This window comes from Blennius ocellaris, assembly GCF_963422515.1.
Source record: "Blennius ocellaris genome assembly, chromosome: 2".
NCBI classification, from domain to species: Eukaryota; Metazoa; Chordata; class Actinopteri; order Blenniiformes; family Blenniidae; genus Blennius; species Blennius ocellaris.
Genome location: NC_137651.1, coordinates 22807972 through 22832670, shown reverse-complemented (window position 1 = coordinate 22832670; position 24699 = coordinate 22807972). Strand labels below are relative to the sequence as shown.

The following is a 24699-nucleotide window of genomic DNA, read 5'->3' as shown; positions in this document are numbered from 1 at the left end:
TGAGTTGTTTTGTCGTCCAGCTGCGGGTTAGCATTGAAAGTTTGATCTCTTAACCATTGTCCTGACGACAGACTGAAAGTTGGAGCCGGTTTGGTGACATTCCAAGATAAAGCCGTTGATCTCAAGCCCTGATTGTTTTCTCAATCTGTCGATTTCTTTTGTTTTCTTTTTTTAAATCCTCATTAAATCCACGTTTAAAATGAAGAAAGAAAAACAGCTTGCCGACGCACACGTTTGAATGAATGGCATGCACATGTTTGATATAACAGATGGTCCTTGTGTCTTTTGAGACCGGCAGATATACTTTATATTGTGATCTTGAATGTAGAAGGTTTATCAACTATGATAATATGCTTCTACTGTCTTTTATTGATAAATGGGAGAAGCACAGACAAGTTTAGGAGACGTGGGGATGACACATTTGAGCAGTGGTTAAAGAGTTTCTCACTTGAGGGAAAAAAAGCCAACAGTTGTCAATTTTATTGTACAAATGGAGAAAGTCAAGCATATATAACTTCTTCTTTAAGCTTGTTTTTTTCCATGTTTAGTTTCACTCTCAATGTAGAAGTGGCGACTTCTCTCATTTTCAAAGACATTCGTTCGATAAGTTTGGTCTGCTGGTGAAGTTTGATCAATACGAAGGAAAGAATAATTACAATTTTAATGAATTTACTTGTTTTTACTTTACTTAATCATTGACTTAATGTCGGCTTCAGTTTGTTTGGTCAGGTTATCCCTCCTCCTCCTCGAGCGAATGTGTTTCTAAACCTGTGTTTGCAAATCTGCATCAATGATTTTATGAGTTAAGAACCAAGTTTTGACTTGAAGCTGTGATTTTTAAACGGGGTAGAAAAAGGAAATCCACGGTAGAGCTAGTTAACTGACAAACGCGCTTCCTCTTTTTGCAGCCGCTACGGAAGCCCGGAGGAGCTGAAGCGCCTGATCGACGTGGCTCATTCGATGGGCATCATGGTGCTGCTGGATGTCGTTCACAGTCACGCCTCCAAGAACACGGAGGACGGCCTGAACCTCTTCGACGGCTCAGACTCCTGCTTCTTTCACTCTCCGCCCAGAGGGGTGCACACCCTGTGGGACAGCCGCCTCTTCGACTACTCCAGGTACTTTTTTTTTTTTTTTTGTCTCCCACCATTCTCTGCTCACACGGTCTTTTGATTGACAAATGTACAGCCCGCAGGACAGAACCAGCCCGCAAAGTGAAATTTGTCAGCTGTGAGAAATGATGACGTTGACTACAATATATGTATTTGACCACCAGGGGGCACACAGGAGTATACGTTATCTTCCTTTCCACTTCGGGTTATATTTTATGTTGAGTCAGTTCAGGCAATAAAGATTACTACACAATTGTAGAAATGTGTCTACGATGAAGATGTGTTTGAGAAGTTAGTCTGGTCGTATTATGAGCTCCTGTAGTTTTGAGTTCTGGCTACATGTGGCCAAATGTTTTCCGTCTTCGAAGATGTATTTATTTTACTAAAAATCCACCTTGACCTGTGCGTTGTAAAGCGTGTGGTGGCCTAAGAAATCATCATGTTGAATTTGCACTTCTTTTATTCAAATTTCAGGATTTTCATGTGTTCTAAAAGGATAGTTCATTAAATGTGAACTTCTCAATAATGTTTTTTTGCATTAAAACAGAGTTGTGGTTATCTATACATTATAATGCTATTACTTACTGGTCCAGCCCACTTGAGATCAATTTTTAGAATCCATCCCCTTCCATCCCTCACAGACATACATTTTACCTTATTATTTTGTGAATTTTATCCCCTGGCTTTTATACCAACCTGGAAATACTGAACTCCATGATGAGTCTCTTACATCTGATACAAACCTTGAGCTGAAGTATCTTTTGTTTCCTTCAGTGATATACTTCCATATCTCAAGACTTCCCATTGGCCATGAGCATAATGGTTTTCTTTCCCCGTACATTACATCCGCCAGTTTCAGAATGCGCCGCACACTGAAGTACATATTATCCAGTTGCGTCATCCTTCAGCCCTGATATATAGGTGGAGTTCATTCAGAACTGCATACTTGAAAACCATTATTTTTCCATTAAGTGGACCAACTCGCCTGTTAGGGAGCATAACCAGGTGATCGTCTAGTTTTTTAATGGAAGTCTTGGAAGATAAGTGGGACTGTTGATCCGAATGCTGCAGCTGGAAAACTTCAGAATTTATACTTTTATGCTTGTATTATCTTTTTCCGCTGTAATTAAAAACAACGCATGTCCTGTGCCTTTTTTTGCATGGTGAAAGAAATGAAGTGTTTACTGAAATGACAACTCTCTAAATATACCCTTACCATTGACCATAGATGCATTCAGACCAGTGTTTTTCAACCACTATGCCGCGAGATATAGTCAGGTGTGCTGTGGGAAATTATCCAATTTCACATTTTTCCTAAAAAAAAACATTTGTGTGCAGAGTTTGCAGAGTCATCATGCATAAATACTGTGGCGAGCGCCGCAGAAGAATTCCTCTGAGTCGAGATTCTTTTCTGCCAGCTGATCACCAGAGGCTTTTATTTTGACATGAATACATGCAACCGGAACTTCATAACAGGATGACACTCCACACAACACATTTCTCACTCATGGTTGCACACCAACAGCCAACAAACCAAACCAAACTAGATGAAATAATGAACTATCTGAACCGAGGAACAAAAACCCAACACAAGCACAAATCAACACACACAACAACCCCAACAATAACCCTCAATCACCTCCGGCAACACACAACCTGAACTCCCATCATGCCCTGTAGCGACCAACTCCGTGATCGCTACAATACTCTTCGCCACTAGATGGCAGCACAGAACGTTGCCGGTGAAATCGAAACTGAAAGACGTCAGTCTGGTTAATCTCCACCACCTGCTGCTCCCATCTTGTATCAAAGTACTGTGTCAGTGACAGGGATGGAGAAGTTTTTGAAAAGGAAGAATGTGAACCAGGATCTCAGCTCTGTGTTCCTCCATCAGGTCCAGGTTTCACACTGAGTGAGTAAAAATAAAAAAAAAAGAAATTTGGAAGTACTTTTTTCTGTATTTACTTACTTTTTGTTGATAAAACTTTAATGAGAATGACTTTATATTGTTAATAGAGGCTACAGAGGTTCACATTTTAACATTTTCGGGTGGTGGTGTGCCTCGAGATTTTTCCAAAGAAAAAAGTGTGCCTTGGCTCAAAAAAGTTGAAAAACACTGATTTAGACTATACATAGGACAATAAATGGCCAGTAGGAGGAAATAAACTGCAGCTGATATGCAAGTGTGTACATGCAAGGAGAAAGAGACACAAGTAGTCGAACGAGATCTGTGGCTTTAGAGGATCAGAATATAAAATGAAACATGTATGAGAAACATTTAGGCTGATAAATGAGGCCATACGGGGGCTGACATACCACGTTTTATATTTTCTCCAACTATCTGATGCAGAATGATGTGTTGAAGGTCAAAAGCAAGGCATGATTGCGAAACTGACACATGGCATCTTTCATTCAAAATGGCAATGAAGTCGGGTTCACTGAAAAAGTAATGTACCTGTGGTGGAGCGTGAGCTATTACAGGCTAATTTCTAAGCCCTCACATTTGGTCAGGCAGCTGTTGAATTATATTGTCGTAAATGATAACTTGATGTTACAGTGTTGGCACAATTTTTTAATAATGTTCATATTTGGGAGCCAATTGCGAATATGTTAAATAAATCCCTGTGTTGTTTTCCTTCCCTGCAGGTGCTCAGTGTTCACCACAACTATTGATTGGTGTTGTTGTAGTCTCTGTTAATTAGGTCTCTCGCTCTCTCTCCACCTTCTCTACCCCGAAAATGATCCCAGCACACATTAAAGAGGCACTGCTGAGTCTATCAAATGCTTTTTTTTTTTTTTTGTAACTCTCTTTTAATAAGCGAGTGCCAGTGTGCAACGGTTTCCAATGCGTCATACAATGCTTAGTGTCAGGCATGGAGGCTATAATAGGAGAACAAGATTCTTCTTTCATTAGTTATTGAACCCTCCTCATATCAGAGGCACTCATTAGACGTGATGTCGACATATGCCGCGGCCGGGAGGCATATGAGGAGTCATTTGTAAAAGCCCAAAGGAGCTTTGCAATGTCATAGCCGGTTCATTTGTCTTCTTTGCCTCTCACAGGATGTTTGGACATGTCGTTTGTGTCGAGCTTTTCTGCTCCTCTCTTTGGAAGGAAATGAACCTCGGAGGCGAGCCGTGAACCCACTGTGAAAACTCGCTCTGTTTTTAATCAAGCCGCTTTGCTATCAGCCATCGCAGCCTGACCATGATGTTCTTATTAGCTTGACAGAAGTCGACTGATACCAGCCATCCAAGCGGACATGCATTTTTCCTGGTACACGCTCTGCCTCCTCCACTTGTGCATCTTTATCAAATAACACCTATTTTCAGTTTCTATGTTTTCATCTTGTGCTTTCTCCTCGTAAAACATTCAACACAGTCCGGGGAGAACGCCGTTGAGGTAGATTTCTTCTATGCAATTTGTTAACTTGAGTTGCCTTTGAGTCAAATGCGTCTGCGTTTTGTATTAAGAGAGTCTAGCGTTGCCAACGTTTGTTTCAAGAAGTGCTTTCACAGCTGCTGAATACCAACTTCGGTTGTGGGAGAGACTGAACTGCACCGAAATCTACAAAAGGACACAATTCTCCGAACTCGTGTTGCAGATGTAGTGCAACAAGTAACTCTTTGTAGAAAGAGTTTTCATAACGGGGTAGAAATTATGAAATATCCCCCATTTGGTGAAGTAAAGATGAAAGAAACGGGGAGCCTTGTTATTTGTCTGAGCTTTTACGTGTTTTATTGCTGGGTTCTGCTAATCGGATAGCCCTTAAACTTCCCAGATCAAGACTAGGAAATACAGGTGGCCATGCGTTTTCTACAGTCTACGGTTTACCCCAAGGCCCCGTTTGCACAATGTTTACAAGTGAAAATGGAACTCTCTGCTTCTTTTTGAGTTCCATTTATGAAGCTGTATAGAAGATTAATCAATTACTGTAGTATCCAGGCAATGAGTGGCACTTTTACTGTAAGTTGGTTGACTGACTGCAACAGATCAGATTGTACCTGCACATACCATCTTGGTAGGACAATCAGATGGCACTGTATGACAAGAGATGCTGCTGCAGTACCACCGAGAAACTTCCTTTATACTTTATTTGACTGAAGCACAAAGTAACCGGTTCATACGATTGGTCGAAGCTGAGGAACAAATTTCCAGATGGATTCTTCATGAATCTTTTTTTCTTGACAGATGGGACTTCTACTCAGGTGTGTCACTTTTATATACAGTACAGCTACTCGAGGAGGCTATCATGCACTGTAGGTTTTAAGATCAATGCGTTTTGCCCCGAGCACACCTGATGTTATCCTGCTTTCCAGTGGCCTCGGGGCTTGAAAATCTGAGCTGTTGTCTGTTGAGCAGCGTATGTAATCAAAGATGCTAACCCTTAGGTTAATGTCCCTGAGGTAAACTCAGGGCAGTCGGCGACCCGACTTCTGGTTTCAAAGGTGGCTCTGCCACATGTTAGCATAAAATGTATTCTGATACCTTTTTTTTTTTTTTTTTTTTTTTTTGCATTTAGAGTTTTCTCAACCATTTTAATGACTGATAACGTTGTCTGTAATGAAATTCCATCACTGAGACTGAAAAGCAGCAGTGGCAAACCAAATGATTATAGGTTGGGTTTTTTTTGCCCTATTTATTTTCTGTTCCTCTTCCTGTTCAGCTCTCTGGTGCCACCTAGAGGGATGCACGCTCCAGACTTTGATAAACCACTGCACTGAATAAGCTTGATCAGAGCGGTCAAACAAATTGTAGTTCAGGGGCCACATACAGGCTCCTTATATGGCATTCTAACCTTTTAAGTATTTTTTGGTTGTGGAGCCACAGTATGTATTTCGCAAGGCCAAACAATCGTTGCCAGAAATGACTACGATGCCAAGATAAGGGCCATTTTTATTTTAACTTTTGGTGTACAGTGAAATGTCCAGAACACGTCTCTGTAGCTGTTGCATTATTCACGTTTTTATAACCTCAAACCTGACAGCTTGGCTTTGAGGCTATCGCTAGTTTGCCGCCTGTCATGGCAGCACCAGTGTTATGTTGTGTCCGCAACTCTTCTCTTCTTTGCTTTTTATTTAATTTTTTCTCTTGTATTAATAAGAACCAAAAGTATAAGTACAATTCTGAGTTATTGTGACGTTATGGGCAGCTGGCTACTGCTTGTCAGAGATGCTGGAATCACCTTGACACAGTGACCGGGGTGATTGGACCCCTCGGTTTAGTGTGTGTGTGGGGGGGTTGCCACAGAAGTGGAGCCTTTGCAGATCACTAGCGACTAGAGAGACTTCTGAGGAGCTTGATGTGGGCTTGCTCTATTATCCCACCCCCACCTCTCCCAGGATCATTTGCATCCAGTTTTCATCAATCTTTGTGTGAATTCTTAAGATATGAAAAACAGGCCCAGGGCCAGGCTTTTGAAAGGGTCTTAAAGTCGTCTCTTATGTTCTCGTGCTCACAGATCGACCCTGCGTTTGATGACCGACGAGCAAGATTTTTCTCTTTGACCAGATTATTCCAAGTGTGGGTTTTTGTTCTGTGCAAATATTTATTAATGACTTTTGTTAGTTGTTTTTTTTTTTTTGGAGAGTTTTATGATATCGCTGAGGGTTTCTGTGTCACTGTGCTTCTAAATTCTGATTTAATGACAACAAAAGAAGGCTTAAAGACATTTTTCATCACTCCATAGGGTATAAGTAGACTGCGGTGCGAGAGCTCAAACAAGAGCCGGATCTAATAGCTCAAGTCCTTTTATGTTCTGTACTAAGCAAAAAAAAAAAAAAAACTCTTATAAGATCTATATGTAAATTTTAATGTTAAGAAGAAATCTTCCCAGCCTTACATGGCCAGGCCCCCACCTACATTACAGACTTAATTAAGCCCTACAGCCCAGCTCGAGGACTGAGGTCGTCTGGCCAGTTCCCACCGACCCGCTTTAAAACTCGGGGAGACTAATCCTTTAAAAGCGCTATATGAATAAAGTTTACTTATTTAGAAATCATAATAGAAATTTTTGCCCAGTAAAGCTAATGAAAATCCGATTACAACTGTCAAAAAAAAAAAATAGAACTGAAACGTAATGAAGAAATCAGAACGCGCTTTAATGGCGTTCAGCATTCAACGAAAAATGACTTGTAAAAATCAAGTTTCACTCAGATTTGTATCATTTGGCAGCCGTTCCTTCCTCGGATTTGAATCGACACAGTTTAAATTCTGTCTGCCAGTGAAATGGCTGTAATATTTTAAAATGGTTTGACACCGTTGTCGTGGAAGTGGACAAAAATGACAAGAGTGGCATGACTCCCAGTCCATATTCTCCTTGGACTTGGGTGTTAAATCACCTGTAATAGTGATCCAACCTTGTCTACTGTCCACGTAAATGTCTGTGTACTCACTATTGTTAAAGTTTTTACCATATTTTTCTCTGTGTAGTTCCATTACAAAAACAACCAACAGCACCTACTCGTGGCCCCACATGGACTCTACAGCATTTCTGTCACTTTCCACGTAAACGGGCATCGTCTTCAAAACATTGTTGTGTAAACGGTCCCAGATAAAGACAATTCAGCTCCAAGGAGTTATGTAGACGCGAATGAGAAAATCCCACCTTCAGTGTTTTATCTCCTGTAATGTACTGTACTCTGTGAAATCAGTAAGAAGAAGAAAATCTGTTTTTTCGAGCCTGATATTGACAGCATCAGATTTATTTTCAGCTGAAGCCACACTTGAAATGTAAAATACTTAAACAACCACATTATACACGAGGAAAAACCTGCAGTAAGAGGAAAAATCACTCTGCTGATGATTGGCATGTTTTTCTATTTCGAAATGGTAGAGCAGAAACCATCACAGGAGTAGTTTTCAAAATGTCTTTCTCTCTCGCTCTCTCTCGCTCTTTCTTTCTTTCTTATTCTTTGTCTTTCTCTCTCTTTCTTGTTCTTCCTTTCTTTCTTTCTATCATTCTCTTTTTTTCTTTTTCTCTTTTTTCTTTTTCTTTCTCTCGCTCTCGCTCTCTCTCTCTCTCTCTCAATTCAGTCATTTCAGTATTTAGCACCCATGAGTTATTTCCTCCGCCCCATAGGGTCGCACAGGAAGGGCAGAAGAAGAAGTGTTTCCCCTCTGGTGAGCTCCGGCTAATGAGCTCAGCTGAGCTGTAGGTGTGCAGAGCGGCTGGTTGGAGCTTCCTGTGGTGTTTCCAGGAGGTGCTGGATGGAGCCAATGGGTGGGAACATCGCAGCTCTGCACCTTCATGCCCCTCAGCCTCTTTAAGCTTCTCCACAAATGTAGGAAATAATACCTCCATGAAAGTAATAAGTGCAAAGAGCTTATTTTTAGTGGTGAAGGAACTTTTTTCTGTGTGTGATTGAATTGATTAGTTTAGCTCTCAAACTTCTAAAGTGTGAATTACAGATTGAGGAGAAAGGATTTTTTTTTTTTTTTTTTTTTAATGATGAAAATTGAGTTTTGGCACAGTCAACTCTGCCATGATGCAGCGGCATCACGGTTTTTAATATCACAAAGCTTTGTATTTTCTAAATTGGCTAAATATTACGCACAATGAGTAACTACTTTTGTAACTGCAGAGGAATTGCGTATTAACCATTGCTTAAGGGGAGCGAGTTTTCATTCAGCGCCTCTTCAGCTGACTGTTCAGCTAAGTTTTGCAGAGGCACGCTAGGTTTTTCCGCCAGCGGCTCTGTAATTATTTATATGCATGCGCACCTTTTTGGATGTCCTGTCACTCACTTAAATACGGTTGAATGGAGAAAACTCTGAAGGGGTGCAATTGTCTGGACAGACTGCCATTGATTCCTGAAAGACAGCAAGTACAAAGTGATACTAATTGCAGGTTGATAAACATACAAGCAGTCTCGCAGGCGGCAGAATATCCCTCCCAGGATGCCAAGCAAGAGTCGCAAGCTGCCAGGCAGCATAAAGAACGCCAGACAAATGGCAGATATCTAACACAAAGCACAGCAACACGGGGACAGTCTGTCAGACCTGGAGACGAGAGTTTACCCAGTGTGGCAGCCAACATAGCCAGCCTGCTGGAAGGACTGCTAACAATATGCTACCGAGTATAAAGAGGTATTATTTTCGCACAAGTCCACCACTGAGCACATATTTGCATTTTAAGCATGCATCGTCCTGTTCAGCTAATTGAATAGCATTTTACAAGGCCGGCGCTCATTCAATAGAAAAATAGAATTCCAGTTCTGCCAAGCATGAAAACATAAGCAGGGGCGACGTTGCACAGCATTTATAAATCTTAATCTTGAAAACCACAATATAGAATATAAGACAACGCTGGACTTTGGATGGTGTTATTGGGTCGCTTTGTCACCCCCCCCCCCCCCCCCCCCCAGGAACTTCTTTGGGTGGCTCAATGCAACATCTTGTGGTACAAACTTGTACTGCAAGACTAAACAAGCGGGTATGTTAGATGTATGGCTGCACTCATGAGATACGTCTTTGAAATAACCTTAAATCTGTTATTTTGTCTTACCTGTGTGATTATTTAATGTTATCATGATTTAAGCCACAGACAACTTCGGCTTTGAATCCTTCACTCGAAAGTTATTACGTGTTATATCTTTAAAAAAAACAAAAACAAACAGTTTAGTATGCTGTTTTCATACAGACTAGATAATCAGAATGTATTCCATAAGTAAACAAATCAAAGTAGTGATTGTAATTATACACTTGCCAATGTCAAAGAATTGTAGGAAAGTTTGATCTGTGGTAAATGAGCAACCTCACTTGTCTTTTTATTTTATTTAATTTCTTTTAATCTAACAAATGTACACCATCCATCAGGCTGCCGAGCATCTTCGTCTGAGCGTCACACTTCGTGGTGGAATAGCCTGTCAGCTCCGTGAATTTATTTGGTCTTATCTGGTGCTTACCTGTGATGTTTGGAAAAACAAGGACTTAAATCTTTCTCTCTGCCGTCGTGACAAGTTGCCACGACCCTTTATGCGGCTGACTTCTGGCATGCTTCGATATCTGCATCCAAACATAAATACTCTTTCACGGAGCACAGTCGGGATCAACTCGAGAATTAATTAGAACCTAAACATGAAAACAAAAGCAGCAACACGTACGATGGATTGCCTTGCCATACTCTACAAACGGCAATATTAGAACTTTCCTCTTTTAGCTCTCCCTAACCAGGTTCCACCGTCATCACTGAGCTTCAGCATTTGGCCTCTGTAATATGCAATTTACTTTCGTATTAGCACCGCAGACGGAGTGATAACTTCATTGGATGGCATAGATAAGTGGTGCAGGGATCTAACTTTCTCACTGTAATTGAACTTGATGATGAATGGCATTGTGGGTCCTAATGTGGCAGTATGGTTTCATCCCGGGCCTCTGGCTCTCACTGGCTATTATCTCCATCCCGTGAGGATACACTGTGTCTGAGCCTTTGTTGGCTCTGCGCAGTGGAGTGGAGGACCTAATCTATTTATCACAGGGTCTGCGTGACCACCCAGCCAGGCTGCTATATCGGATCATACCAGGCTCCCCTGCGCTCCTCCTCAAGGGAAGGAGGAAGCGCCGATGTAACATGCGGCTTCACACCTGTCAAACAGTGCTGGTGTCGGCCATCCCTGAGGAACGGAGCGCTGAAAGGAACGCATTTAAATGCATTTTGTGTCATGGCTTCCTTGGACAAAAGGATCCAGGATTTGGAGAGAATGTAATCCTCAACATTTAGTGTTCAGGGGATAAGTGCATGATCCGCCTTCCTTTTTTTTTTTTTTTTTTTTGAAAGGGTAGGAAATACCGGCGAGAGCAAGAGTTGTCCAGTGTTTGGGTGGTATTTTGCGGTTTGAGATGCTATAGAAGTGTCGTTCAAGCATGAATCGGAGTCTTCTCGCTGCTTCACCAATTTTCTGACATGATGAAATTGCATCATTCAAGCAAGAAAAAAATGTTGAACTGCCCTCTACTGTGCAGCCGCCGCTGGAAAACAAAGAACTTTTCTAATTCTGAAGATTTGAACCTGGTTGAGGCAGTATCATTAGGTCATAGCAAGGTGTCGAAAATATGGTCCATTTCTGTTTAACCCCTTGTGAACCGTCCTCCCCAACCAGCGAGGGCTTGTATTGTAGTTCTGCTCACCCGGTGTTCCAGAGGTTTTTTTATTTTTCACTATATGCGTAATGCAACTTGTTTGAAAGCTTGCTTTCTCTAAACGAATGTGTTAAAAGTACAACCCCTGATGTAATAAGCAACGATACTGTGTTAAAAGCTTCTTGTGCTCATTTTGTCAGTAATAAACAACCAAATAGAATTTTCACAACATATTGTCCATTCAGTCCTCCATGCCATGTATGTATAATCACAGAAAATCAATTCAAAATAGGTGTTTGTTTAAAGGTTAAAATTGTGTTTATTGAGGTTTGAGTATAAGCTTTCAGAATAATTACAGTTTATATTCAAGCAATGACCACCTCCTTTTTTTAGAACTTACTCAGATGAAGCAAAAACAAATGTTAGTGTAATCTCAACATAATGCCAATTTTAATGATGCCTTCTGATGCAAAACTAAACTTCGATAACTGTTGGATTATGCATGTTTTTACAAACTCATCCTGACAGCATGGCCAGATTGGAGCCTCTCCTGGGCTGGTTTTGGCCCACGGGCCTTATGTTTGACACCCCCGATTTAAGGAGATAGGTGGGAGATTGAGCGCCACCTTTTGAATAAACTGTTAATTTTTTTCAGCCACACATGATGGCGCCTCATCCAATCACTAGCGTGCATAAAAGTCACTTCAGGTTCACCGTCACAAACTTATCTGGAGGGCTAAAGCGTCACTTGAAATCCAAATCCATCAATCAACCCATCTTCTGTATCGTAATTGTGCGAGTATCCAAAGAAAGCTCATGCATACAGGATAATAAATACAACCTCAGCACAGAATGGCCCCCTAAGCCCAAGTCGAACCGGGGGAGCGAGAAAGAGCGAACTACTACACCAATATGTAAGAGTGTCTGCTTTTAGTAATGCTTTCAACACCACAAAAAAGTGAGATTTAATTTTAATAGTATAAACAGTAAGTGTCTGTCTCGGCTCCTCCGGAAGAACAATTTTATCAAACGGCAAAAAAACAAATGTACATTACGTCCCTGGGTTTTGTAATACAAAGAAACATATCATTGCACCTATTGTCTGAGTTTGCCGAGAACATCTGAGCTGAGAATTTAATGTTAAAACGGAGGCAGCGGTTCACGTTTAATCAGCGCGGCGGATGTGTCATCCGTCTCACATCCTTGTGGTGCTCCGCTGCCGCTTTCCAGCGTGACATCTGTGTGTACAGTGTTTCATTTGATGCTCATTACGCACGCTGCATAGAGACAACCAAATATTGAGGTTTTAAACTGACGTTTCCATGGCGACGCACCACTAAATGGGGGGGAAGAGCTGAGGTGTGTGTGTGTGTGTGTGTGTGTGTGTGTGTGTGTGTGTGTGTGTGTGTGTGTGTGTGTGTGTGTGTGTGTGTGTGTGTGTGTGTGTGTGTGTGTGTGTGTGTGTGTGTGTGTGTGTGTGTGTGTGTGTGTGTGTGTGTGTGTGTGTGTGTGTGTGTGTGTGTGTGTGTGTTGCCTTGAGTGGTTGTTCAGAACCCGATGACTCTCGGCAGTCAGCAAATGCGAAGCAGGGGGCCATTTATGGAGCCCACCTCTTCCAGCTTCCTGCAAACACTGCCCGGCCAACGGGCGCATTTCTACACGCTCTTGAACACACCACAGGCTACAAAACAACACCACAAGTTACACTTTCATATTCAGAGTGTTTATTGCTTTCACATATTTTTATTTTTGGCCCCCTCACTCAGAGGATGGACGAGCGTGTTGAGGATGGAGCCACAGCCAGTGGAAGTGCAGGATTTATCTTTCCCTCAGGAAAGGGAACTCGATTTCCCCCGCGCGGTGTTTGTTTACCCAAGTGTAGCATGAAATCCTATCAGTTCAAATACTCAGGGAGGGGCCTGGCTATACAAAACACTTGCCCAGTGGTCGTGCAAGTGATCTGATGGAAATCAGGGGGGGAAAACTTCACTCCGCGCTACAAAGAGGCCGAGGCCTCCTTCTGACAACTGGCGGCGTGAGCCGCGCCATCCCGTAGCTAACGGAAACACCGTCGCCGCACCTCCACCATAATGGAGCCTCGGTTATCAATATATTAATGTCCCGTGGCGTTGGGGAAATTAATCTCTTCTGCTCAAAGTGCATGATGAGGTGTGTGAATAATTCACAGCTCATTGTTTATCTGACCTTGAACGAGTGCGTTTGTGTGTTGTTGTTTTTTCCAGCTGGGAAGTTCTGCGCTTCCTGCTGTCAAACCTGCGCTGGTGGATGGAGGAGTACCGCTTCGACGGATTCAGATTCGACGGCATTACCTCAATGCTGTACCATCACCATGGCATTGGTAAGGCTGATCAGTGTGCGCCTTGTGTTTCAGGGAAGGTGGTGCGAAGTGAAGTCTAGTTTTGTCGTGACATTTCATGAGTTTTGGTGGATTACTCCTTTGTGGTAGCAATAATCCTCAACAATCTTGGTATACTTGGGAAAACCTGTATCTATTCTCCTTCTGTGGTTTCTTCATTTAAAGAACATGCATTTGTCGGATTAGCATCAGAGCTCAGTATACAATCCATCAAACATGAGACAAGAATGAAAAAAAGTTTGACAAATGAATCTATTTTGCTGCAGGATCCAGAAATGCATTTTCTCACAAATTGAAAGGGAAATGTGTTGGTAATCCCGCAATTGTTTGTGATGTATTACAGAGGAAATTTGATTTGGAAATACAATTCTAAGACAAATTTTCTGGTAAAATGAAGCAGAATGTATTGTTTGATTAGGGATTCTAAAAGTAAACTTTAAGTTGGAGTTAATCTAATGGAGAATTATGACATCATCGTGATGGAATTTATAGGAAACAGCATTATTTTGCAAAGTCCAATAGAAGTAGATTAATTTAACTTGGCCAAAAAAAAGTCCACTCAACATGAAGTAGTCATAATAATAATACATTTGGTCCAGTTTCACAGTAGCCTCATAAATTCATGTTTGCAAACCAGCAAGCATTGTGTTTCCAGTGTTTTCTTACATTTCCTTTCTTACAAGTACGTCTCAAGTAAGAATGATTGAATAGTTTCTCAGTTTATTCTCTTGTTTCGTTTGCATTTTTTTAAAATGCAGTCTGGTTTAGCGTCCAGTCTATAAGAAAATACATTAAAAAGAAAAAGCTCTGGCTCTTGTAAAATATATATATATTTGGGATTTTCATAACTGAAAGGTCCAATGACGTTTGATTTTCCCTCTAATTTTAATCTTGTGATGACAGGAGTTTTCATCTTGTGTTTCTCAACTCGTTCATTTATCGCCTAACCTGCATCAAGTATTTCTACCAACCAAAAAAGAAATTATTTTAGTTTTTCCACATCCGATTCCTTCTTCATGCCTGATGACTCATCCTGCACTTGAGTGCGTTAACTTTCTCTGCCTCCAGCACAACTGACAGTGCAGATGTCGACTCTGCACCAAGTGAAGGATGGGGATGTTGGCACACACCAGCGTGGCCGTGCAAAGCGCATGCTATTGGCTGACGAACACGTCAATCAAAGCTGGAACCCGCACCTTATGTTCTCCAGTGTAAAAATAACGCAAACTGCATCGAAAACCAGAGAAATAGATATCTTCAGCTTCATTAGTAATAACACAGTCCTAATTATGTGTATTAATATCGATACGTTTCCTATATCCTCTTTGGGGCAATATCAGTTAGATTGTTTGCTTTGTAACTTCTCCATAAAGATTAGATGTGTGTCCCAAGTTGAGGTAAAGTATCAGTTGAAACGAGAAGGTCAAAGGAGTGCAAGATTTGAGAAGTTGGGGTGAGAAACATGATGACTGTTCACTGTGTGGGCGTCTCCTCCTCAGGCGCGGGCTTCTCGGGAGACTACAGCGAATACTTTGGCCTTCAGGTGGACGAGGACTCTTTGGTTTACCTGATGCTTGCCAATCACATCCTCCATCTCCTTTATCCCGACTGCATCACCGTTGCAGAGGTAAGACGAAAACGCGCTCGGCCACACACACGCATTCAGCATCCACTTAGCAGTGACACTACCCACAGCCATTATTAATTAAAGCAGTTATTAGTGAGGCGCAGCTTACTTACGTATTCATTGCTGTAATTAAGAGGTAATTGTAAAGGAAATGGGATGTCATTATATTTTATCAAGCTGCAATCCAGGTATTTCACCGCCCTCACATGTCAGCTGTTGAGCGGTATTGATGTGATCTTGGCTGGCTGGGAAAGAGAACCTGTGCACACAAAGAGAAAATGTGATATTAAGTAGTGAGACTTCTCTGCAGGATGTGTCAGGGATGCCGGCTCTCTGCAGAAGAGTGGAGGAGGGAGGACTTGGTTTTGATTACCGGCTGGCCATGGCTATTCCTGACAAGTGGATTCAGGTAGGGTGATTTACTTCTTTTAAATCTACCTCTTTGTGTGCCTCTAATGCTTTTCTTCATCTTTGTTCCCGCCTCCCGCCACTCTGGCAGGCACCACAGGCCCCCGCTTGCGTTGAAACCTCTGCACCAGCCACAAATAGCAAAGTGAAACCACTTCAGAACGGGGGATGAAAGTCAAAGGGAATGGCAGGGCATGTTGGGTAAAAAAAGGAAAAAAAACTGAGCCCATATTGCATTTTAAGAAACTCGCCCTCCGTTTTGCTCCGCTGTAACTTGAACGGACACTGAACTCGATAAACCCAGAGCAAGAATTGAAGGGAAAAATGTTTGGTATGAAAGCTTCCTCACTTTCAGATCCCAGTTTTGTAAGGGGCGTAGCCGTATAGCATGACGTTTTGTTGCCAAAACTTGGAAGTCTGTCAAAATCCGAGATATAGGATCTGGAGTGTAAAACGGATTTTAGTTCAGGTGCAACATGCAGCACAATTTCATCTTTTGAGTAAAATAGTGCCATAATAATCTCTTAATATGAAACTTTAAAGTCTTTTTCTTGTGGTGCAGAGTATACGCGAACAAAAATGTCTTTATTTTCACAGATAATTGCAAACAAAAATGACTACAATCGCAACACAAAGCCAATTTTAATGAAACCTTCTGGTGTGAAATCCAGTTAATTCTCCATAAAATTCTGTAGCTGTTGACTTCTACATGTTTTCACAGGCTCCTCCTGACAGCGTGGCTTTGAGGCTAGTTTGATAGCAGCGAGGGAACTAGCTTTCTGATATCTCGGCTCAGGTCTCAGTGTTGTGTCCGCTACTCTTGTAAAATGTTGTTAAAATAAAAAAAAAAAAAATCTGTTTTCATCAAAATGTATACAATTTTCAGATAATTCCTGGTTTGATTTCTGGCTCATTCTTCCTATGCTTTGAATTTAAAACTGCATTTGCTATCCTATTATAGGCGTTTTCCCCCAGAGAACTAATACATTTAATATGAGCCAACTCCATTTGATTCCATTTTCTTTTAGTGTTAAGACAGTTTTACTTCTCTTTTATAGCAGTCTTAAGAGGCTGGATTTAATTGCTATTTTTAAAAAATGGCATATTTTGCCCTCACACCCCGGCAGATTTCCTCCCTCAAAACAAGATTAATTTTATCCAGAATTTGTCTTTTTTTTTCTAGTGTGGCAGTTTTGTTTTTTGCTGCTTTTTTTGTGCAGTGTGAGGTCAGCTTGTTGGTGCCAGAGTGACCAACATGTTGGCTGGTTACAGGATGGGATTCAGTCCCATGGCAACATGTGAGCCGGCTGGTGACCACGAGGACGAGCTGCCAGGCTATTGTGGCTCTTCTACATGCTACTGACGCTCATGTTTGGCAGCTACGAAACAATCACCAATATGTCTTCCTTCTTCACACTTTAATCGTTCACCAAACAAGAGCTGACAGTAAATTTAGTTTTGGGGTTGTTTTTTTTTAAGCATTGGCCGTGATGATTTGCTGAATTTGTCATTGGAGAAATGCAAGTGCATTACTATTAGGGTCGTAAACATGGAATATGCAAAAGTGTTGTTTGTATTGATCACAGATCATTGGGTAATCGCAGTACTGTCTGTGCATTTTTTTGTCTTTAGTTATCACATATTTAGCCCAATTTGTGTAAATTAATCAGGGTTAATCCAAGTTTTCTTTAATATTTGATATCCCATTGACTTTATAGACTTGTGAATTTTTCCATCAGTGGTGTCAAACACATGGCAGCCTGTGTCAAACACAGGCTGGACTGGTAAAATAGTGACATCATAACCTTTGATTTTAAACTTCCAAGGATTTGCTTTGTTACGGTGCCGAGTACATGTGATGAATTTCCAGACTATTGAGATCCACTCGCAAGAAACAAACACTCAACCAGGATGTGCTCCAAAGGCGTCCATTGGTGGTGAATGGATTCATGCAGTTATCAAAACTGATGGCCTTTTTTTGCATTTTCTAAAGCAGAGCTAATTTCTTTTTCTTTTTTTCCCCCCGCCACCTCCTTCCTTAAGCCTACCTGCTGAGCAGGTGGGAAGGTCATTATTTATCCATCCAAACCGAGAGCTATGAATAAATGATGGGAGCGACATAATTGTTATTGAAAATAAAAGCATCTAACTTATTCATTCATATTCATTCATGACCTTTTTATCCGATCGGTAGGTGTTTTTTTTTTAAATTATTTTATTCCTTCTCCAGTCGTTTGCGCAGATGTATGTTTTCATGAGAGCAGGGCGGGTTGCGAGGTTTAATAATGTTAACCTGAAGGTCACCTAGTCACTGATCCAGGCTGAAATTTCTTTTGTGAGGTTTTTTTTTCTTTCTTAAGTGGAGCTTTGAAGAGGCAGACAGTCACCTTTACATGTCATTTTATTCATTATTCACTCTCAAATGTCTGTCCTTGGGGTAGCTTTATATGATGTCAAAGCAAAGGTTATTTTCCAGTTTGAATTCAGTTCTTTGTTGAGCTTTTTTTTCTTTTCTTTTTTTACCAATCCAGGAGGACAATTCAAATAGTTAAAGATCAGAAATGGTGCTCTCCCAGGAGAGAGTCTGGTCCCTGCAGGTTTTTCACCCTTCGCTCACCGACGCTGACGGTAAACAGGATTTTAGCCTCAATAAATTAAAGAATTAAAAGGTCAATTATTGTTATATGGCACTATAAGCAGCAGTTTTGTGGAATTGTACTAGAGGATGACCTTCAATGGACGTGATCTCCTGATCAGTGGTTCTTATTGAGAGGTTTTGCTTACACTGCTCACAAAAAGTCGTGGATAATTCACTTTCAGGTTACATTTATGTAAAACGCAAAAAAAAAAAAGCTCTCATAAAGACCCAATAAAATGATACAATACGCTTCTCCCCATCCCTGCGTTGAACCTTGTGCACGGGGAAAATGCTGTGTTTTATTGCCCATCACCACATGTTTTGAGATTCTCCAAATGTTTTTCTACACTGTAGTGAATTGGGTGCAGCTTTCTGCTCTGCTATCCTCCATATAAAAGGTAGCTAATGCCACATTCGGACAAAAGCGTGCAAACGTCCCTGTCGAGTGGTCAACAGGTTACAGTAGGTAGAACTGATGGTTATCGGGATTTGTAGTTTCATTAAGTTGTGTCTCATCAGAAAAACGTCCTCTTTAATGTTTCTGAACTAACCAAAACAAACTCCTAATTTGATATCGGTACTCTAATGGAATACAGTTACTTATCATGAAACATTCTGGGCACACATGATAATGGGACCCGCTGACTGCTACCGCAGACGAGAGAGAAATCCTGGACCCCAAATATTCTCCATTCCTCCACAACAACTGTTGAAGCACCCTTTAGCTCAGCACTTCAGCCCAAACTGCCACTGTGAAAGTACTTAATGGCCCACAATGGGAAAACATTGTTCATAACTGCTCGGCCATCATGTGTAGAAGTCCGTGACTGTGTAATGTTGAATCCGAGCAGCACAGTTGAAGTACATGCATTAAAAAAAAAAAAAAGTTGTTTTATATGCGTTTCTCCAAAAGTTTTATTTTTTGGTTGTTTTTTTCGTCCCCGCTGCACTGACAGCAACGTACCTTTTCCCTAAAGACATTTTTCATGCAGCATATGTGTCTCTGCGGGGCGATGTGGAGAGGGCTGTGAACACCGGGGATCAGGACAGAACTCGTCATTTATTTCGCTTGTTTTCCCAAGGCTGGTATTAATAAAAGCAGCCCCATTTACTGTCACTACATGACAGTGTTTTTATGAAATGGGCAAATATTAGGTTGGAAAATGCATTTGTGCAGACACCGACGGGCGGGAGTTGATCTCCGAGGACGAGCTCGTCTGGTTTGCGTTGTGTCCCGTCTTTTCGTGTGCGTGTTGAAAGCAAGTTTTTAAGCCGTCCGCAGAATACCTAAAGAGGTCGTTTGTTGTAAGATGCATGCAAAGCTGGGCCTTTTTTTTCTTCTTCTTCTTCTTCCTCCTCTAGCTGAGACTGAAAGTTATATTTACTCATATTTTTGGTGGAGCAGCAAAGCAGGGTGTGTGACCTCGGCGCCGCATGCATCCTCCACGCGCTACGGTTTCTTGTGTTTCTCGATGGGGGAAGTCAATGCATCGTTAATCAAGTCTGTCTCTCACAGCAGTGGGTTTTACTCAGAAGTGAGGATGGATGGATGGAGGAGGAGCAGGAGGAGAGAGAGGGAGAGTCCCAGACTTGACCTTCTTCGCCGTACTTGCGCTCGCTGTGCGGCAGAGGTTTCACGGGATTATCCTTGGGACGCGTTGCTGCTGCTTTCACTTCCCAAACGTCGTGAGCAGTGCAATATTTGTTCAGACGCGTCTTCTGGTTGCTTTTTTTAATCAGTTTTGCCCCCCCCCCCCCGGAGACTTGCAGCTACGTGAATCATCAAGCCAGAGGAGAGCAAGTGAGCACTGAAAGTCTTGTATTTCTGTGCAGGGGAGCATTCACATGAACATGCCTGGGTATAGTCAGTGAAGTGCACTCAGGGCTAGCCTTGCCTCTTCTCACAGAGTGTCAATTAGGGAGGGATTTGAATGGACTGAAGTGGAGCCTCCAGTGAGGTGTGTGTTGCAGAGGAGGCATGGAACGGGGAGGGCGGGCGTTTGGGAAGATAGACGGCGAGGGGAGAGACAGACGAGGCAGGAACAAACAGAAGGAAAGAGAGACAAAGACCCCGAGCCACACGGAGCTGTGAGCTTATTTATAGATTCACATGTGTGCGCGGATGAATTTCTCTCGGTTCCCGGGCTTGGAGCCTCACGCTGCGTTTCGTCCTCAGCGTGACTGATTGATATGACTCATTTACTGGCTGCAGAAGGCAGCGAGGACCAACAGACTGTGAAAAATTAAGATATCCTAATGAGAGGACCAGATAAGGCGCACAGCACAAGTTTTGATGATTCCATCTGATTATGACCATAAAATGCTGTCACTCCTAATGGATAATGTTACAAAAGCCCCCTGATTTAACAAGCACCCTTCCCTCAAGCTACAATAGATTGAGATGTAATTGAAACAATTAGAGGCGGAGGAGGACGAGGGCTTGGATGAAAGAAGGTGGCGCCGAGGATTCTTCGCTGTCCCTTCCGCTTCTGTCAAGCGGTTCAACCCGAATGACCTCCGAGTCAATTGTCCCAATTTTTGTCTCTGTTCCTCCATTTATTTTAATTGAATGGAAAATATCAGCCCGCGCCGCTCTCACCATATTAGTTTCAGAGGGAAAAAAATTCATTTCTGGTCGGTGTACTTTGCTCTGTCCATCACATCGGAAACTCTTTCAATTAACGCGACTTAATAAAATTCAGGCTGCCGGCGCGCGACGATGGGAGTTCATCTTGTTTATGTAAACATGTCGGCGGCTCCATCGTGTGCCTGTAAACGGTGCCCACACTCTCTGACCCTTCAGCTGGTGTCGCTCTCTGCTCGCCTGCTGTAGCTGGCGGCAGGATTTCACTTTTGTCCTGCTTTATTATAGAACGCTAATTGCTCTCTGAGGCCAGCCTCGTTGGGTGTTAACTAGCGGTGCAGGATTTCTTTTCCAGAAAAAAAAAAAAAAAAAAAACGAAAACTGGTGAGCTGAAAAGCTCAGAAGAGACATTTAAGTCGGTGCAAAGTTCATTAATTTCCCAAGCTGTGAATACATAACGACAGAGAGATGTCTGTTAAGTTGGAGCATGCGTGGACTGAGGCGTGTTTGCAGGAGAGGAAGGGCTCCACGGAATGAAACCAAGTGCTTTGCAGTAAACTGGGCTCTGCTCCTGTTCTTCAGCTTTCCATAAAGTAAAATTCATCAGAAAAACACATTTCAACTTTAAAATATAGATGAGAAAGATCACATAGCTATTTAAAAATCTTGTATGCACATACCAAAATGCTATCGTGCATTGCCATTATAATGTATCAGTTCTTTTCTTTCTTAATTTTTGTTCCTTTTTTTTTTGCCAATTTTAGTGAATTTATTATTTTAACTGTTTTAGAAATGTTGCTTGTTTTTCACCGCTTTCAATACTTTTTAACTCTTGTAAAAATGTCAGCTTTTACCTTTTTTTTTTTTACAATCATTATTTTACTTGCTTTAGCTATTATGAGTTATTTTAGACTTATTGAGTGTTTCCATTTTACCTTTTTATATAATTTTTCCAGAAGTTTACTTGTTATGCCTTGGCTCGGTGCCGAGACCGTGGCTCGGTGGGTAGAGTGGTCGTCTCCCAATTGGAACGTTGCAGGTCCAATCTGCCCGCATGTCCTTGAGCAAGACACTGAACTCCAAACTGCTCCCAATGGATGGACTAGGCACCTTGCTTGGCAGTGACCTCCACTGGTGTGTGACTGTGAATAATAGTGTAGTGGGCATTGGGGAGGCTCAAGCAGTTAAAATGTGCTGTAGAAGTGAAATCAATTTAAACACCTGTTAGCCACAAAATGAGAATCTTTTTTAATAAATGTAAATTAAATAGAAAATAGGATAAAATGTTTCTATAAATGTGATCCGAGGTTGGGGACTTGTAGGACTTGGGATTTGCTAGCGAGATTCCTATAGCTGACAGGTTGTGGGCCCCTGACCAATGCCCTTGCGCTCCAGCAATAGGATGGATAACCCCCCCCACCCTCACCCCTCCCCCCAAAAAAACAGCCATCTCCACCACGTCGTCTCCACGTGATGGTAGCAGAGACTCCTTTGAATCGGTCACAGCCCGTCAGAGGCCACGAGATGACCTCATCCTGCACTGCAAGGTTTTTTTTTTGTTTTTTTAAATTTTATTTCTGGCTCTGCCTAATTAATCTGGGCACTCTGGTTGGCTCCTGACAGCAGGCTTGTAAAGTAAGATTTGTGCACTGCTCATTATCATTGATGAAGTGGAGTGTCAGTGGTGCCAGGAAGCTCGGCTGGTCGGGGCTGATGTGGGTGAGCTGCTGGTAGAGGAGTCGTCAACCCATTCACTCCTGTCTCCGCTCCGACAGTCCCACTCCCAGATTAATTGCTCCCAGACCACTTTTGTGGTTGAATTGAATTGTAATGATTCATAAGGAAGTGTAAAATGTCTGATTGTATGCGGGTGTGCAGGAAACCAGGATGATCTCCGGGGTATATCTTGTAAGACTCAAGTTGTTTAGCTTTTATATTGGAGCTGGTGATGAAAAAAGAAAGCCGTCTGTGGAGGATTTATTTATTTTTAGCTTGTGTTGCTTTCCAGATTTGGCTTGGGGAGTGGAATTCATTTTTAAACTTGGCATTATAGTGTAATTTATCTTTATATTGTCACACCGCACACAGTGCCACCAGCCCGTTCTCCATTATCGCATACTTTACATTCAGATGTGACTTGAAAACCCTGCCTTGATTATCAGAAAAGTTAATTTATTATCCAAGGATAATTTGTATTCATATGCTACTTCATACACTTGATAATTCATTTGGTTGTGGGGGTTTTTTATACATTTTTTTTTTTAAGGTTCATACATTTTAGCACTTCCTCAATTTGCTTTTGTGAGTCTTATGATTATAATTTGGATTTGCGGCATCATAAAAATGTAAAGCAGGATTGTCACACGTACCATTAATAATTGCCTTATTTTAAAACATTGAGGTACTTCTAATTAATTGTGTCGTCCCTTATTGGCTTACCTTGTATAAACCCCATTGTCTTGATTATATGCATTTAATTTACATTTGTTACTATCGACCAGGGACAGTTCAAAGCATAAAAGTAATGCTCATCAAGAAAAATAAACATTCAAACTATTCAAGCTGTCGAGCGTTCTCATCAGAGCCTTGACGGTATGGATTGTGATCACAATCTAAATGATAATGTTTGGATGTGAGGAAGCACCGTGGGGTCAACAGGAGTTTCATATCCATGAGGAATGCCCTGCTGTGGGTTTGGTGATGACAAGGCTGAGGTGAACAAGTGAGAATGTGAACAGATGGAGATGAATAGTGCTGGATAGCCTCTATTTAGGTGAAACAGCCAGTTCATCTCAGACATATTGATCGGCACAATTTACTCTCTTTACTCGGAGGATTATGGCTGTGTGGAGTAATATAAAGGTTTCCTGACGTGTCAATCAGCTGTCACCGCCAATTCCACGGAGCAGACTTCAGCCTGTCACTGAAATGGGTTTGCCAACTCCCCCACCAGTCAGGCAGGCTGCATTTCTATTGCCAAGGGTTCTTGGAGGGCATCAACTCTCTCTTTTTTTTTTTCCTTTTCCCATTTTGAACTGATATTGATATTGTGGCTTTCTCACAACTCTCCAGTTTATTAAATCCGCTCGGCACCCGCTGCACAACATATGGATATTTTTCACTCTGCCCTCTGCTAGGATTCGTTTGTGCAATTCTGAGTGATTAGCGCCAGCTTGTGTGGCTCTGTGTGTAGCAGCACTGTGTGGGAAGATGTGCTTTAGATGCACATTTTGGTGACCCCCCCACCCCCCCTCCCTCGTTTCCTTCTGACCTCTGAAAATGACTCCTTTGGCAGGAAGTGTGCATGTAGGCAGGCCAGCGAAGGGGCATTGATTCCACGGCTGGATTTATTGTTGAATCCCTCCGTTTGGATGAGAGGCTCTGACCTTGCCCATCTCAGGTGGGGAGAGCTGATGCCTTACTACCCATGGGCTGTATAGGGAAGTTATTAAAAAGTCCATTACCACCATTCAAAGGTAGACATAACTCACAGCACGGATATAGAGATGTCAAAACAGAGATTGATCTGAGAAAGTAGTGTAACCCAGAGAAAACTTAAGAAAGGTAGAAAGCCTGCCAGAACTGAAATACTGAGCTGTAGGCATCCGTCAGAGCCTGAATAGATCTCTCCATTACACATATATCATGCCCCCTTTTTTCAATAACCCCTCTCTGTCACTGTGTAGATCCTGAAGGAGTTCAAAGATGAGGACTGGGACATTGGCAATATCGTCTTCACGCTGACCAACAGGCGATATGGAGAGAAGTGCATAGCCTATGCAGAGAGTCACGATCAGGTGGGCTGATCAGCTGCACCATCTTGTTTACAGTCCTCCTTTCTCTTCTCCATGGTGAATAATGAAACATGACCT

General features: G+C 41.9%; 1 protein-coding gene across 1 annotated transcript in view; it reads left to right on the top strand.

Moving 5' to 3' along the window:
- gbe1b (glucan (1,4-alpha-), branching enzyme 1b) overlaps positions 1-24699 on the top strand; it is a 111436-nt gene that overhangs the window by 31803 nt on the left and 54934 nt on the right. Inside the window, exons 7-11 of the mRNA XM_080503983.1 lie at positions 909-1118; positions 13437-13552; positions 15070-15197; positions 15508-15606; positions 24514-24624. Of these exons, the coding sequence (XP_080360109.1) occupies positions 909-1118; positions 13437-13552; positions 15070-15197; positions 15508-15606; positions 24514-24624 (664 nt within the window). The remainder of the gene's footprint in view (positions 1-908; positions 1119-13436; positions 13553-15069; positions 15198-15507; positions 15607-24513; positions 24625-24699) is intronic.